At 41.0% G+C, this 14131-nt stretch overlaps 2 protein-coding genes across 2 annotated transcripts; one reads left to right on the top strand and one right to left on the bottom strand.

Annotated features, from left to right (window-relative positions):
* Window positions 1-872: 872 nt before the first annotated feature.
* Window positions 873-5769, top strand: klf9 (Kruppel-like factor 9). The gene is made up of 2 exons (XM_042421320.1): window positions 873-1690; window positions 3601-5769. The coding sequence occupies exons 1-2, from the start codon at window positions 1288-1290 to the stop codon at window positions 3879-3881; spliced, it is 684 nt and encodes a 227-aa protein (XP_042277254.1). The 5' UTR covers window positions 873-1287; the 3' UTR covers window positions 3882-5769.
* Window positions 5770-5912: 143 nt separating this feature from the next.
* On the bottom strand, window positions 5913-13995 carry fam219ab (family with sequence similarity 219 member Ab). The gene is made up of 6 exons (XM_042421517.1): window positions 13720-13995; window positions 12372-12471; window positions 10198-10303; window positions 9331-9411; window positions 9164-9218; window positions 5913-7746 (listed from the first exon to the last, which is right to left on the bottom strand). Exons 1-6 carry the CDS (start codon window positions 13795-13797, stop codon window positions 7588-7590), a joined length of 579 nt encoding a protein of 192 aa, XP_042277451.1. The 5' UTR covers window positions 13798-13995; the 3' UTR covers window positions 5913-7587.
* Between the last annotated feature and the right edge of the window lie 136 nt (window positions 13996-14131).

Below are 14131 nucleotides of genomic sequence, written 5' to 3'. Positions count from 1 at the left end.
ATGTCTGTCTGTCCTGGTTGCTCTTCCTGAAGGTTATTCCACTTTTTCCCAGTTAAAGGGTTTTTTGGGGTGTGAGTTTTCCCCGTATCTGTAGGATAGAGGGTGTTGTATTGCTGTACAGATTGTAAAGGCCCCCTGAGGTAAATTTGTTATTTATGATATTGGGCTATACAAATAAAAATTGGCTTGACTCGATCCCACCATTAAAATTTCAGAACAGGTGAGTGAACCCAATCACTCTCAAAAATGATTGACAAGGTGCCCTAGTTTATTTAGTGGGCTGGCCAACATACATCAACACTAAACTACATCTCTCAGTCTTAATATTTTCTGATGCTACTCTCTAGATCACTTTTAAAAACTGGATTATATTTTAATTTTGATGAAGCAGACAGAATTCTCTTTTAAATCTGTCACTCAAACTATGTATTATTATGAATTTAGGTTGAATTTATGTGGCCCTAGAAATGGAGGAATGTGGCTTTGAACGAGACAAAGTCTCCCAGTGTTCCTCATTTTATTTTCAACCAGAAAATTAAAACATGGAAAACTATTATTTGGATTTTTTCCTGATTGGAGTATATTATATTTTAGCTAGATTTATTCCCATGTCTAAGTGCATAGCAACTGAAGCTAAAACTTCAAAATCAATTTTACACTGTGACGCCCATATTTCCCAGTCGGATTAACTTTCTGAAGGCATCATCAGTCTGGTCCATCCCTCTTTTCATCCATTCCGCCCTGTGATTGGCCAACTGTCTCGCCACTCACTCCCGTGAATAGACAATTCCAAAAAAACGAATCACGTTTCCTCTCAGCCAATCGCAGTCCTGTTTTATTATGACACCGTGGGATTCCGCGAAATTGTTTCTTGGAGTTGAGAGAAGTGCTGCTCACAGTAAAATAGGACAAGTTGACGCATGTGTGGGAGCGCACAGGAAGGCGGAATAAACGCAGACACAATAGCTCAGTCCTTAAACGCTGTTTTATTGATCAGATTATTAGAAAAAAATGATCCATCGGTAGAAGGAGAGAGGGAGAGCCGGGGACTGTTCAGACTGCTATCTTTACTGAGGGGGGTGTTTATTTATCCGCCCTGCAACCTCCACAAGAAAACGCAGCCTTTGCGGAATGGTCACATTGAAGACGACACGTGTGGGTGGTTAACCACATGTTTACTGGCAGGACTGCGGTCTGATTACTTTATTGTGTCATTTTTTCCCGGATTGTTTTTCAATACATAGCCTACATTGTTTCTTGTCTCTATTATCCGGATCCGCTGCGGTGATGTCGGAGGTTGATGTCCCTGCAGACTGCGTCCCCAGCAGACCACCGGGGCGCACAGAGGACATGTTGAAAGAGAACCAAGAGAACGGGACTTTACTGATGGTGGCGATGATTTTACTGGACTTGAACAAATGCAATCCCAACGCTATCAGCGCGGGAGGCAGCAGATGTGTCGGGGCCAGCGAGGCCGGCGCGCAGGAGAAGGTGGAGCGGGGGAGCCGCTGGCTCAACGCCGGGGACAGCCGGGGCTCGGCGGCACCCAAACAGTCCCGGAACCAGAAGCCGGCGGCTGCGGCGGCGAGACAGGACTCCCCCGAAAAAAGGCACTGCTGCCCTTTCGCCGGCTGTGGGAAGATGTACGGCAAGTCGTCCCACCTCAAAGCCCACCTGAGGGTCCATACCGGTGAGTGGTGGACTGGGTGACACGCCTACGAAACTCGCCTACTGGTTCGGTTCTGTTGACGACAGCGAAACCGCTCTGCGTCACTTCTGCCATCATTTTAATATCAGACGCAGGTTGACATCACAGTTAAACCTCTAATGGTTATGTCTAAGACGTCATATGTCTAGAAAAAAATGATTAGGGACGCAAAAACACAGTCTGTGAATAGTCTAATGTCAGAGATGAAACGTGCCAAATACTGATGTCATTTAAAGTCATGATCTAATACTATGGCATGTGCGTTAGGCCTATACAGCCCATGGTGTGCCTGTAATGTGAGATGAGAGGTGTCAGTGAGAGCCCACATGTTCCTGCAAATGAATAACAGATTATAGGAATGGTGGTCCCATGAATTTGCCCCTGCTGGGGGTGTGACTGACCGGCCCATAGAGGGCCAGAGGCTGGCTGAGAGGGGAGGGGAGGTGTGCGAGAGACAGAGACGGGAGAAGGGAGGGGAGGTGTGTGTGGGGGGTATTTTAATGTTCTGTTGACACGCATCCAAACTGCGATCTGGGAACGCCGCGTGCCGCCGCGTTGTAATGCATGGTAAATTGTTCAAGTGCTATATGTCATCCTGGACCACCATAAGACAGGATGTCATCTAAGTAATGTCTCAAATGATTATCAGTGTTACTCACCTTGTAAAAGATAAATCTGTCTTTCTAAAACAAATACAGCTGCTTTTGTGTTAACATGCATCGCTCATACTAATAATAACGAGTAACTGTGTACTAAAATGGCAACGTATTGGCTTATGGTTCACATGGTAGGTCACTGCGACACTGTTGTCCCCACATGTTCTTGTCCGGAGGTAACCCTCCCTGCACCACCATTTCCTCATACGTCATCCCCCTCCTGCTCCACTCACGTCGGGTTGTAAACAAGAGCAGACATGTGGTTATGTGGTTCAATGGAGCACGTGCAGGAGGAGGAGGAGGAGGAGGAAGAGGAGGGGGTGTGGGTATCCATGGATTTTTCTCTCTCTCGCCCCCCACCCCCTTCTCTCTTTTTTCTTTTTTTTTTTACTCAGGAGGCTCTTATCATTTCTATATCAATATGTTCTGTGTTTGTTCTGAGAAAATACTGTTCATGCAGTTCTGCTTCCCAAAATTTGGATTGGCCTCAGACAAAAAACAAACAGCTGTTAGATGAAGCTTGTACCCTCTTCTTCTTCTGACTTGATTCATTTTTACTTTTCATATTCTTAATGCTTATTTTTTTTACTGCATTTTAAACAACCTACATGGTAGTAGAACATAAAACAAACAAAATAAATAAACATATAACAGAACAAACTTGGTCGTCAGGATGGGTTCACTGTATGTCAAGGGTTACTTCCCCAATTTTCTGCTTCCTCTCCTCTCAGATAAACATGGCACTAAATGATCTGTACAATATAGTTACCCAAGACAAAAATAGAATAGGATAAAATAACAAAAGTGGGTTGTGTGTTATATTAAACCCATTCCTAATCCATTACACCCACTTACGGTCCCCAAATCAAAAGAGAGAACTGGCCTCGCAGAAACACCCATTTTTCGCATGTCTATGCATACGATTCCTACAACAATCCAACATTTACACAGTATAGAAGAAAAAAATACATAAAATAATAATAAGAGGCTAAACTACAATTTTGAATAATAATGTTGTGTGTTTATGTTTTGTCTCCCCCTAATGTCCAAAAGGCAAGTCCAGAATTTGTTGGGTTTTGAATTAAAGTGTGTTTGCACGCGGATTAGTTTCAGTTTAGAGTAAATATTAAAGTTAAATAAGGTGTGTAGTGACGAGGATTGATGTTGGAGCTTTAGCAATAAATGCAGTCTTTTAAAGTTTAATATTTACAGAGGTGTGTGTGTGTGTTTCCTCAGGTGAGCGCCCGTTCGAGTGTACCTGGCCAGACTGTGGCAAGAAGTTCTCCCGCTCAGACGAGCTGACACGTCACTACCGCACACACACGGGCGAGAAGCGTTTCAACTGTCCAATGTGTGACAAGTGCTTCATGAGGAGTGACCACCTGACTAAACATGCCCGAAGACACGCAGGCTTCCATCCCAGCATGCTCCAGGGCGCCAGCGCAGCCAAGAGACGCCGTTGCTCTGTGTCCATGTCGTCCTCTGACTCTGGAGACCAAAGCCCTGTCGGGGTGTGAGACACACCCTCATGCTGTACATATATACATAAAGGTACATGCAGTCCATAACAGAGGCATACACAAACACGGACACACCCGTGTACCTTTTATACAAATCCGGTCAAGTCAGACAACTCAACCAGCTATACCACTATCAGAGTTTTTCTACGCATGTAACATTGTGCAACAAACAGAAACATACTTCTGAACCTGGCTGTAATCAAATTAGAGCTTCCCTCCCTTCTTCCCTGAGGTGATTGGTATTTATTAAAGATTATTCAGAGTCTGTCTATAGGCAGGTGTAGTTGCTTTGCAGCTTGTAATTATTTTACTTCATGTTGTGTGAGGTTTTTTTTTTTCTTCTGGATGTATATGTATAGTTTTCATAAACACTACATGTGTTCATTCTCAATCACAGACTTCATTTGCAGGTGAAAAAACAAGAAAACAAAATGTCATGAGTGAGATATTCCCAGTGAGTTAAGAGGATTTAGTGAATATTATTATTGCACACATAAACACACCTGTGTACAGTTACTCTCCAGTCCAGGACAAAGCGAATGTACAGTATAGCAGTATTATCATGTATATAGATTAAACTACCTTTCAGATGGATGATTTACTCAATATACTGTAGTTAAGTGTTATTAGAAAGTAATAAAACAAAGCTATAATATAGAGAATTAAAGAGCTTGGGTATTTAATTTCATATATTTTACTCTGGGCTTAGTAAATCAGGTAAACTGTGAGCTTTTAGGTATAAGCGGTGTGTTTCCTGTGTTGATACATAAATGTTTTCACATCATGATAAACTTGCAAATAATTGCACCAAAATACCTTTACAGTACTTTGACAAGACCATAACACATAAGCAAACCTCATGGTAAGATGAATTTCAGCAACTGTATCGCTTTCCACGCTTGAATTGTGTCAACAGTGCAGGAAAAACATAACAGGGTAAAGCCTTTAAAAGCTACAGTGGGAGACTTTACTTTTTCCACTTGCAGTTGAAACACTTTTCAGAGTTTAAGACCACAACGAGTCATATTTATTAAAAGTGTGTAAACTGTAAACAAGGAGCTCTGTGCCTTTTAAGGGTTTTGTAGCAGAGAGGATTTCTACATTTTCAGCTTTTGGAATTAAACTACCTGAATGAACATCGTCAAGACTCTTTATGTTGATATTCAACAATCATTTGAATATCAATGACTGTCTCTTATGCCAACAGTGCCAGCTGCTTGAAACTAACTTCTGTTTACTCAGTATCTGGACTGCATTTTATCAGGGAATAATGTGATGCATGGTCATTTCAATCAATATTACACCCCCTGGTGGTGATGTTGAAGCACAACATTTCTCGCAACAGAAAGTCATAAAACCTCTTTTTTTTTTCTTTTTTTTTTTTTTCTGTCTGAGCATTTTAAGGCACACTCTTGTTTTAGTTTGTGAATCAATCAATTCCATCATGTAGCATGTTTGTATGTATTTGTTTGGTACAGTGTATTTTTTATTTGACTGGTAATCTTTTATAATAATATTAATGGGATGACAGGTGTTATTTGTCCACTACCGGAGCCAGAAACACTGTTGATGTCATTAGTTTTCTTTTTATACTTGCCATATGATGCATCATCAAATGTCCAGATAGAGTGTAAAGTTAGGTTTAGATTAGCTCTTAGGACACAAACCTACATACATTTGTAAAGTGAAATGCTGTTTTTCTTTTGTTCTGGCATTATGACAACTGTGATTGTGTCATCACCCTTTCAGGTTGAAGCCCTTACTTCTGATGCTACTGTACTGTAATCAGGGACTGTCAGTCCAGACCCTATGTTATCGCATTATACATAGCCATGTAATAATTGTTGCTCAAAAGTTTTAACATTAAAATTATTTTTCTTTCTAAGCATTTGCTCATGACCTCTCTCCCACACCACGCAAGCATATCTGACACTATATTTCATCCTCTTCTTTAAGGTCGTAACTGATGAAACAGAGCAAAGATAACTTACAGTAAAAATGAATAAAGGAAGGTAGAACAGGGAGTGCTCCATTAGCTTTGTGTTTATTTACTGTTTTCATACACCGCACATAACAATAACATTGTTAAATACTGTAATGAAAGGTGTTTACCATACAAGTAAATCATTTAAAAAAAAGAGAAAACCAAAGAAAAATAAGCATCACCTGTGTCTAAATGTAAAAAAAAAAACACCTTAAAAGACAGCAAATGTTCTTTCAAATAAACTAAATCATCAAGATGGCAATAAATACACACGTCTTTTAAACTTCTCCGTACTTAAGGCATACTCTAATTGCAAATAATCAACTGATTTAAGGGAGTCAGAGGTTGTAAATGAAGGAATATTAGTGCTCCAAGTCAACGATCCTTGATGTTGTAATTACAAAACGATTTCCGACCTATTATTCAAATAAGGCAAATAAGATGCCACCTCACTCTTTATGTTGGCATTGTTATGTCTGTATGCATGCATATGCATATGTGAGAAGAAAGGGTAAATCTTTGTGGTGTCTGAACCTGTGTGCTCCTTGATGATCTGTAGTGTGAAAGTAGAAATGGGAAGGAAGGAGTGTCTGGTGATCGTCAGGTTCTGTGACACAGAGAAAATATATAGTGGAGGTAACAACAGAATGCACTGAAAAAACTATCCTACGTGCCCCATAATCCCTTTGGCCTTGATAAGACATGTGAGCATCATGTGTTAGAGGGTCGGTGCAACGATATGTAATCTTCCCTTTTGACACAGTTCATTTCAGATAAGACACTGTCACTGCTATGCAGGAAAGAGTACAAAGACATGGCCCCAAAATAAATAAATACATGTCAAGCTAGAGCCACAACAGTAGCATGTGATTGCACAGTAGAAATGGGGGGAAAAAAATCAAATGTGCAACAGGCTATTTATTTATTATTTTCCATTCAATTATTTAGTCTGGTGCTCTTCATGCAATTTGTTCCTCAGCCATTCATTTTCATACATTCATCCCTAAACTCTGTACTGAAACATCTCAAACCAGTACTGCAAAGAAAGCCAAAGGCGGGGAGTGTTGAAGGTGGCGTGAATGAGTGTAACGACCTGGCCTGTGCTACATAACAACCCTGTACAGTACGATGATTACCGCACCAGAACCAAGACCGCAGTCCACACTTCTCAAATATCTCTTCAACACATACTTTGATATTGATGCCTCAGGTTTAAAAAAGTAAGCTTTCAAATAAAAACTTGAATAAAAATTGCAAAAATGGAACCCAGAATTCAGGCAAGCAGAGCAGTTGAGTCAGCGGTAATGATAATGTTTCTTGTTCTTTAGGGAAATGGAAATCACTTTATAGCATCAATTGACCTTTTGTTTCCTGTCTACTATTATCAGTGTGTTATGTTACATCATGTTCACCAGGAGAAAGGCTCTCAAACACAAGTGCACGTCCTACCATAGGAGGAAACCACCACTTTAACTCATATTTTAAATACATATTGAATATTTTCACATTTTCCTTCTCCTAGTTTTAAACCAAACTCTCTACATGTTAATTTGATTATTTGTCATTGTCATTATCGTCATAGCACTTAACTGTCATTACAATATTCTACCAATGCTTAACTGTCGCCGCTCTGGCGGCGAAGTAAACTCACAGCAGATGAAGATCAGGGGTTATGTTGTGTGGAAAGGGAAGGGGTAAAGGGGTTGGAGCGGGGTAGGGTTACTGTATTTGACAGGTGGTGGAGGAGGTTGCCTGGCAGCACATGCAGGTGGGGTTGACTGATTTGGGCGGGATCAGATCCAGGTCCTCATCATCCGGGATCTCGTCTAGGCGGTAACCATCCTTCAGCAGCTGGATGTTCAGATCCTGGTTGATTTGCTGAGGAAAGAAGGAGAGGCAGAAGAAGTTGTTGGGCTGGAGAAGCTCTTCTCAATCTCCGACCTGCGGACCAGTACCGGCCCAGAGAACCATTGCTAATACTCAGGGTGTGTAGAGTTCGACCAGACGTTTTGTTGCTTGGGTTCAGGTTTGATATTTCCACACAACATATCTTCAAATGTAACTTAATCAGAAATTCCTCTGCATCCACGTGTGAATGTGTTGCAGGTAGATACACAAGGCCCAAACCAGAAAGCTAACAAATGTGTTGCATTAGCCTGGTGAGCTAACAGTCAATAACAGATGAAATATAGAAAAAATACTAAAAATAATCAGGTCTCGGTTCAAATTTGGGTCTCAAATTTGGTAGGACAAGTAAAGTTTAAGCAGTTCAAGTTTAAGTCTTCATGTACCGAGACCACCATCTAAACTAATAAATGACTTCTGTCACTGCTTCACGGCAACAAAAACATCTTTTTATATACAACTTAACAATATCAAGATTTCCTATGCTCTACTGTAGTAACCATGGCAAACTGATTTGAGGCACTTTCACAGATGGCTGTAAGGATCATCACTTGGAGCTTTGTCATCACCGTGATGTGTCCTTCCCTGTTGAGATTTTTTTCATCAGGACAATGCCTTTGTTTGCAGGAAAAATAGGACATTGTCTAAAATCCGGTTTCTTTGTCCTTTTCTTAAATTGTAGCCTTTACCTTTTTATGTATTAACAGTCTAGTCTATTAAAATGAACTTACACATTATTGTACTGCATTACCAACAACAACCTTTGCCCTCCTTCCTCAAGCTACAGTACAATCATACTGTTGCCATGGTTTGCCCCTCGCTTACAACTTGGCATTATCTAATGCTGAGACTGAGGAGATGATGGCTAAACAGGGTTACAGCATTTACTGTACATCAGCTAGATATTTCTGACATCACGGTAGCATTAAGATCTGACCCCTGTTAGACTGCAACATTCTTACAAGAGTCGACCACTCAGAGACAGAAAAATGACGGAGGGTGGGAATGAGTACTCCTCTGAGGAATAAAAATGATGATGTGGCTGTGATTTGCAATTTTATTGGCAGCAACATTTAGAACAGGATTTGCCGGCGCAGACACCCGGAGATGGCATTTAATTTGTTTCCTGCTTCATGCCTAATACACATTTGTGTGCAGGTGTGTCTGCAATGCAAACATGCACTTGTGGCGGGAGCACATGCCTACAAAATTAACATGGATGAGCAGGATGGATATAAATGGGTTTACTTCAAGACCGGCTTAAGAAGACCTGGCTCTTGGCCTCTTAACAATCAGAGAAAATGGAGGAAAAAAGGCGAGGGAGTGACTGAATGAGAGTAAACGTGAAGCATTACAGAGTGCACAGATATCTGCTCCATCACTAACTCACCTCAGCAGAGGAGTATCCCGATGATGAATATCTAGACATGTCAAAGTCATCATCGCTGAAACAGAAAAACACAACATTGTGTTTATGTGTCTCTCCATCAAGAAAAAGAGAGGCAAAAAAATTTTGAGGATTAGTGTCTGTGGTTGTGTGTGTGTTTGTGTGTTCACCTGTCTGTGTCTAGGGCCACTAAGGGCTTCTCATCTGGGCTCTGGTCTAAAGAGGAATAGCCTTTATTGGGCACTACCAACCTGTGGGGAGAGAACAGAGAGAAAGAGGCAGCAGCGAGAGAGAGAGAGGACAGAGGAGGAATGATCAGAAGAGCAGAAGAGGGTGTAACAGAATGTGACAGGAAGGGAGGAGGAGGGGAAACGGGAAGATGTGAGTAAGACAACGATTGGCAGAGATGTTAAGAGAAAAGGAAAGCGGGCCTGGAGGCAACATCACAGCTCAACGAAAGTAACAACAGAAGCACGAAGGAGGTCTAATTTCTAACTCGGACATCTTACAAACCCTGAATCAATAAAACTATTTTTCTCTTCAGAGCTCATATGGCAGACAAAGATGATGGATATGAGATAAAAATCCATCTATTCAAGCCCACGAAAACATGTTTATTTTGATCTTATATAATAAATCTACACACAGTACAAGGTAAGATGAACGAAATTAATCTTTTTCTTTGAGTATTGTTGATTTGACACTGGCTCTGATTCACTGTTTCATTGTGCTTTGATTTGATTGATACAGTGACACGAAACAATTGCAAATTCCATCATGACAGACTACAGTATCTCTAGACAGTAATCAAGTACAGAGCAACACAACAACTTTATGATCATCATTTTAGTGAACTAGCTTGTATGCCCCATGCTGTCAGCAGCTTACCAAAATCTAACATATTGCACTGGATTGAAGACTTTGTTTAACACTAAAAGACATTTCGATTCAACTCTCAGAAAGACAGCAGCACCCAACAAAAGATGAAAGTCCCTCATTTTCTCCTCCAAAGCGAGACCGCAGCGCTCGTTTCTCACCGTGTTCTGGCCATTACGTTGTTCTTCTTGGGCTGCTGGTTGACTGGACTACCTACAGTGTTGCCGTTCTTCAATGAGCCCTTCCTAGCCAGCTCTCTCTGTTTCTCTGCACAACAAACACACACACAAACAAGAACAGACACCGTGGTTCATCTCCAAAACATGGTCAATATCCCTGACTAGTAAGACTTACAAATCACACACACTTAAAATGTTGCAAATGCTGCAGTTTGTATAAAAACATAGCACAAACAAACTAAATAATCTTGGGAACCTTTGTAATTGGCAAATGTAAAGCATGGTATTGTTGACAGAAAAGTTTTGATTTCTCAACTTCCTGTTGCATATCATTTTGTCATATTTGCCTCTTCAGACCAGTTAAGAAATTAAATGACATATTTGTCTTGCACACAGCCTTGAGTACTGAAGTTTCACTAGAGGAAATAAGCATAATTTAAAACACACACTCATCAGGAAGTGTGATCATCAGGGAAGGGAACTGGGTTTAATTATATCTGAAGTCAATTTTCACTTTGAGAGAACTATACCATCTTTTTTCTGAACTGTAAGTTTTCACATCTGAAAGCAGCACAGTGCAAAACATGACATGAGTGCAGATCAGTTTCTGCTCTCTGGAGGGATTTATGGTCAGCTGACCAGGAAGTGAGGGCATTGTTGTCATCAGGAGTCTTTTTTTTTCAACTGATAAACAACTCAATACTAAATCCTAAAAGCACTCATTCCTCATGTGACCCGAATGCTTTCCCCTCCATTTTCTTCCTTGTTCGATTCTCATCACTGATCAGATGACAAATGATGAACCCTGTCAGTCTAGTCTGAGTCAGTGATGAACTGAAATACATTAGTGACACTACAAATGTAACTATTTATTCTATATATGATGTATTTAATTTATGTTGTGTCACCAGTTAAAGACATTCAATTTTTAATCGAGAAAGGACTTTTAAAAAGTCATTATATGTAGATTAGAGCCTTATGCATCTCAAGGTCACAGTTACAAAGTGACTAGTTTAACAAGCATGCATAATTGAAGGGATGTGTTGAGACTGTAGTTTCATATAAGATATTTTAAGATGATCTTTGAATAATATTAAGCAGGACTGTAGCCTTCATTGTGGTCTCACTTTCAACATTACAACACTGCAGGTGTGTTGCACTTAAGACCTGTCGTGCAGTGCTAATGTAGAATGAAAAGTACCTCTACAGAGGCTTAAAAAATACACTTTTAGCATTCCTGACACTAAATGGTTTACCTGTTTTAATTTTGGTTTACCTGTTATTGTCAGTTCTTAAAGGCTTTGGCTTACTGAAGTATTTCTGTAGGAGTAAGGAAATAAAGAAGCTCGGCTGCTCACCACTGGACTCTGTCCAAGGTGCTGAAATGAGTCTTTAAGGACTGTCGCTATTCATAAACATGAGAGCCTCAGTTTCCCCAAACATTTAAAAATACTTTTGCTGTTAATATCCATAAACCAAACTATTTAATGGATTATTGCTAAATATAAACAATAACTGACAACAACTTTGATGATTTATCGCATCTTTTAAGCCACTTCTCAGGCATTTTCTAGTTACAAATGTGAGGATTACATGCTTTTCTTTGTGCTATAACGTGATAAACTAAATGTTTTTTTGGATATTGAACTGCTGGCTGGACAAAACAAGCAACTTTAAGACTTCAGTTTGGGCTCTGGGAACTTGTGATTACCATTTTTGACTAAATTATTACAGGATTAATCAAAAAAATAATTGACAGATTAATCAATAATATAAAAAAGGTTAGTTATAGTCCTAAAACAGAGAGTGGATCATGTGCCTAAACAATGCTACTTGTTACTGATAACTTAGCACCATAACAAGGATGAAGCCACTGTATATCACCACAGTGTTTGGTTTGCCTTGTAATAGAAAATTGATCTTCACTGCTGAGACACCATCACACTGTGAATTAAAATGCTACATAGTCTGCACACACACTCCTCTAAGCCTGTGTCCTGAGTAGATATTATGCCAGATACAGCAGCAGATCCTGTCTGGACCCACATCTATACATTACAAGGTGTCACTCTTAACACACCCTTAAAGTCACAGTAGATTACAAGATATCCTGACTCCCACAGACAGACACTTGCCAGACAGTAGCACCTACTCACCTATTTTCATCTGCAGGGGGGAGGGCTTGTAGTTGATAGTGACGGGTTCCCCCTCTCTGGTGTCTGAGTCCGCCTCTGAGGCTGTGGATGAGGCAGGGTCCTGGAGACACACAGGAACACAGCATGGACAGAAATATGAGTGGAAATGTGCATCACTGAGGCATCCATGAATAATTAATGTTTTATTTTAATGCATAACAAACCCCACAATGCCCAGACAATGTGGATAAAACAGTTCATAAATAGATGAAACAGGAGGAAGACTCCCCTCCTCTGTGTGATGAACATCATTGTATGAAACATTGGACACACACCTAGATTGCTTGTTTCAAAAAGACACTGCTTGAGAATTGGATTACCTAAACCTTAATTGGCAAACCATTAGATTATGTTGTGGTTGCATCCAACTGACAAGATAAAGATGGAGACAGTGCATCAAAATAGCAATTACACAAAATTTAAGTGACCGTAAAATATCGAACTTTAAGTGATCCTTGATTTTTTTTAAGTCGCTCTGGGACCATGTGGAGGACTCCTGGAAGTCCCAGTTTTGGAACCACTCCTGAAAAACGCACCTCTTATATCCGCAGGGCAAAGATAAGTAGAAAGAAAGACCTTATTGATCAGTGGCTTCATCAAGCAAAGGGGTGAACGGGGGTTATGCTGACGCCTGTAGATGGCAGGTCAGACAGCTTTGGGTCTAGTCTGGCTCTCTAGATGCCGGCCGTGGGCAGCAGAGGCCGCCCTGCAGGCTGCAATAACCCTGGGCCCCGCTACAGGCCACGGAGCGCACCGTCACATCATGTACACTGATTTAATCAAGGGACGGTGGTTTAATGGCACATACACGCACATATTAGCGAGTGAGGGCCGCCCGTTCATCACTTCAGGGCGAAACAAGTGGCGTCGAAGCCGGAGCAACTTGCTGCATGGATGCTGAGGATGTAGCAGCAGTGCTGGGATGGGATGCTTGTTTTCGCCAGACATGACGGATGCTGCTCACTACGCAGCAGACCGGACGCTGCATGTAGCCTATTACACAGAGGAACCAATACGCCTGATTAGAAGCAAACAAACCATTATCTGACGGGTTATGATGTCATTTTCACATTTTGATGTCTGATAGCTGCCGATAAAAACTTAGGAAATGCTCTAATAGTACATCAGCTAGTATTACGCATGGCAGGTGATGGATTTGTCGGAATCCCAAAGCATAGCATAATATGAATGACAGGCCTCACACAAACATCCCGGATTGGTACAAGTGTTATTTTTAAAGAACAAAACAAGACCAAAACACTGATTAATCATTTCCAATAGATAATATAAGCCTACAAATCTGACTTACCAGCGGCTGCATCTCAGCCTGCATCTCCGCCTCCTGCACGGCACTCGGCACTTGAAATCTATCTATTTCTTCCATCATTTTGGCAGCGCGCCTCTGTCCTCCCTGCTCCTACTAACTGAATGTTGGTTACTGGTCGTTTCGCCGATTTATCGCTGAGATTGTGATTGATCTCAGATTTGTAACAATCTCTGTGGTTCTCCGGTGGTGAGCCTCATCCCAGCAGGCAGTATGTCGACGGTGGTGTGACCAGTTTGGGTGACGGTGACTCCACCACCCACTTCCGGGTAGGGTGTCCCAAGCTGTGGTTCGGGGACCCAGTAGGGGCCTTTTGGAGAGGATAAAGGTGGTCCCCAGCAAAGTGAGTGTTAGATTAATGTCAGAATAATTTAATTGGAAGATATTACAGTTAGGG

Source organism: Thunnus maccoyii, chromosome 9 (genome assembly GCF_910596095.1).
Source record: "Thunnus maccoyii chromosome 9, fThuMac1.1, whole genome shotgun sequence".
NCBI lineage: Eukaryota > Metazoa > Chordata > Actinopteri > Scombriformes > Scombridae > Thunnus > Thunnus maccoyii.
The sequence above is the reverse complement of the archived record's forward strand: the minus strand, read 5'-3'. Positions and strand labels throughout refer to the sequence as shown.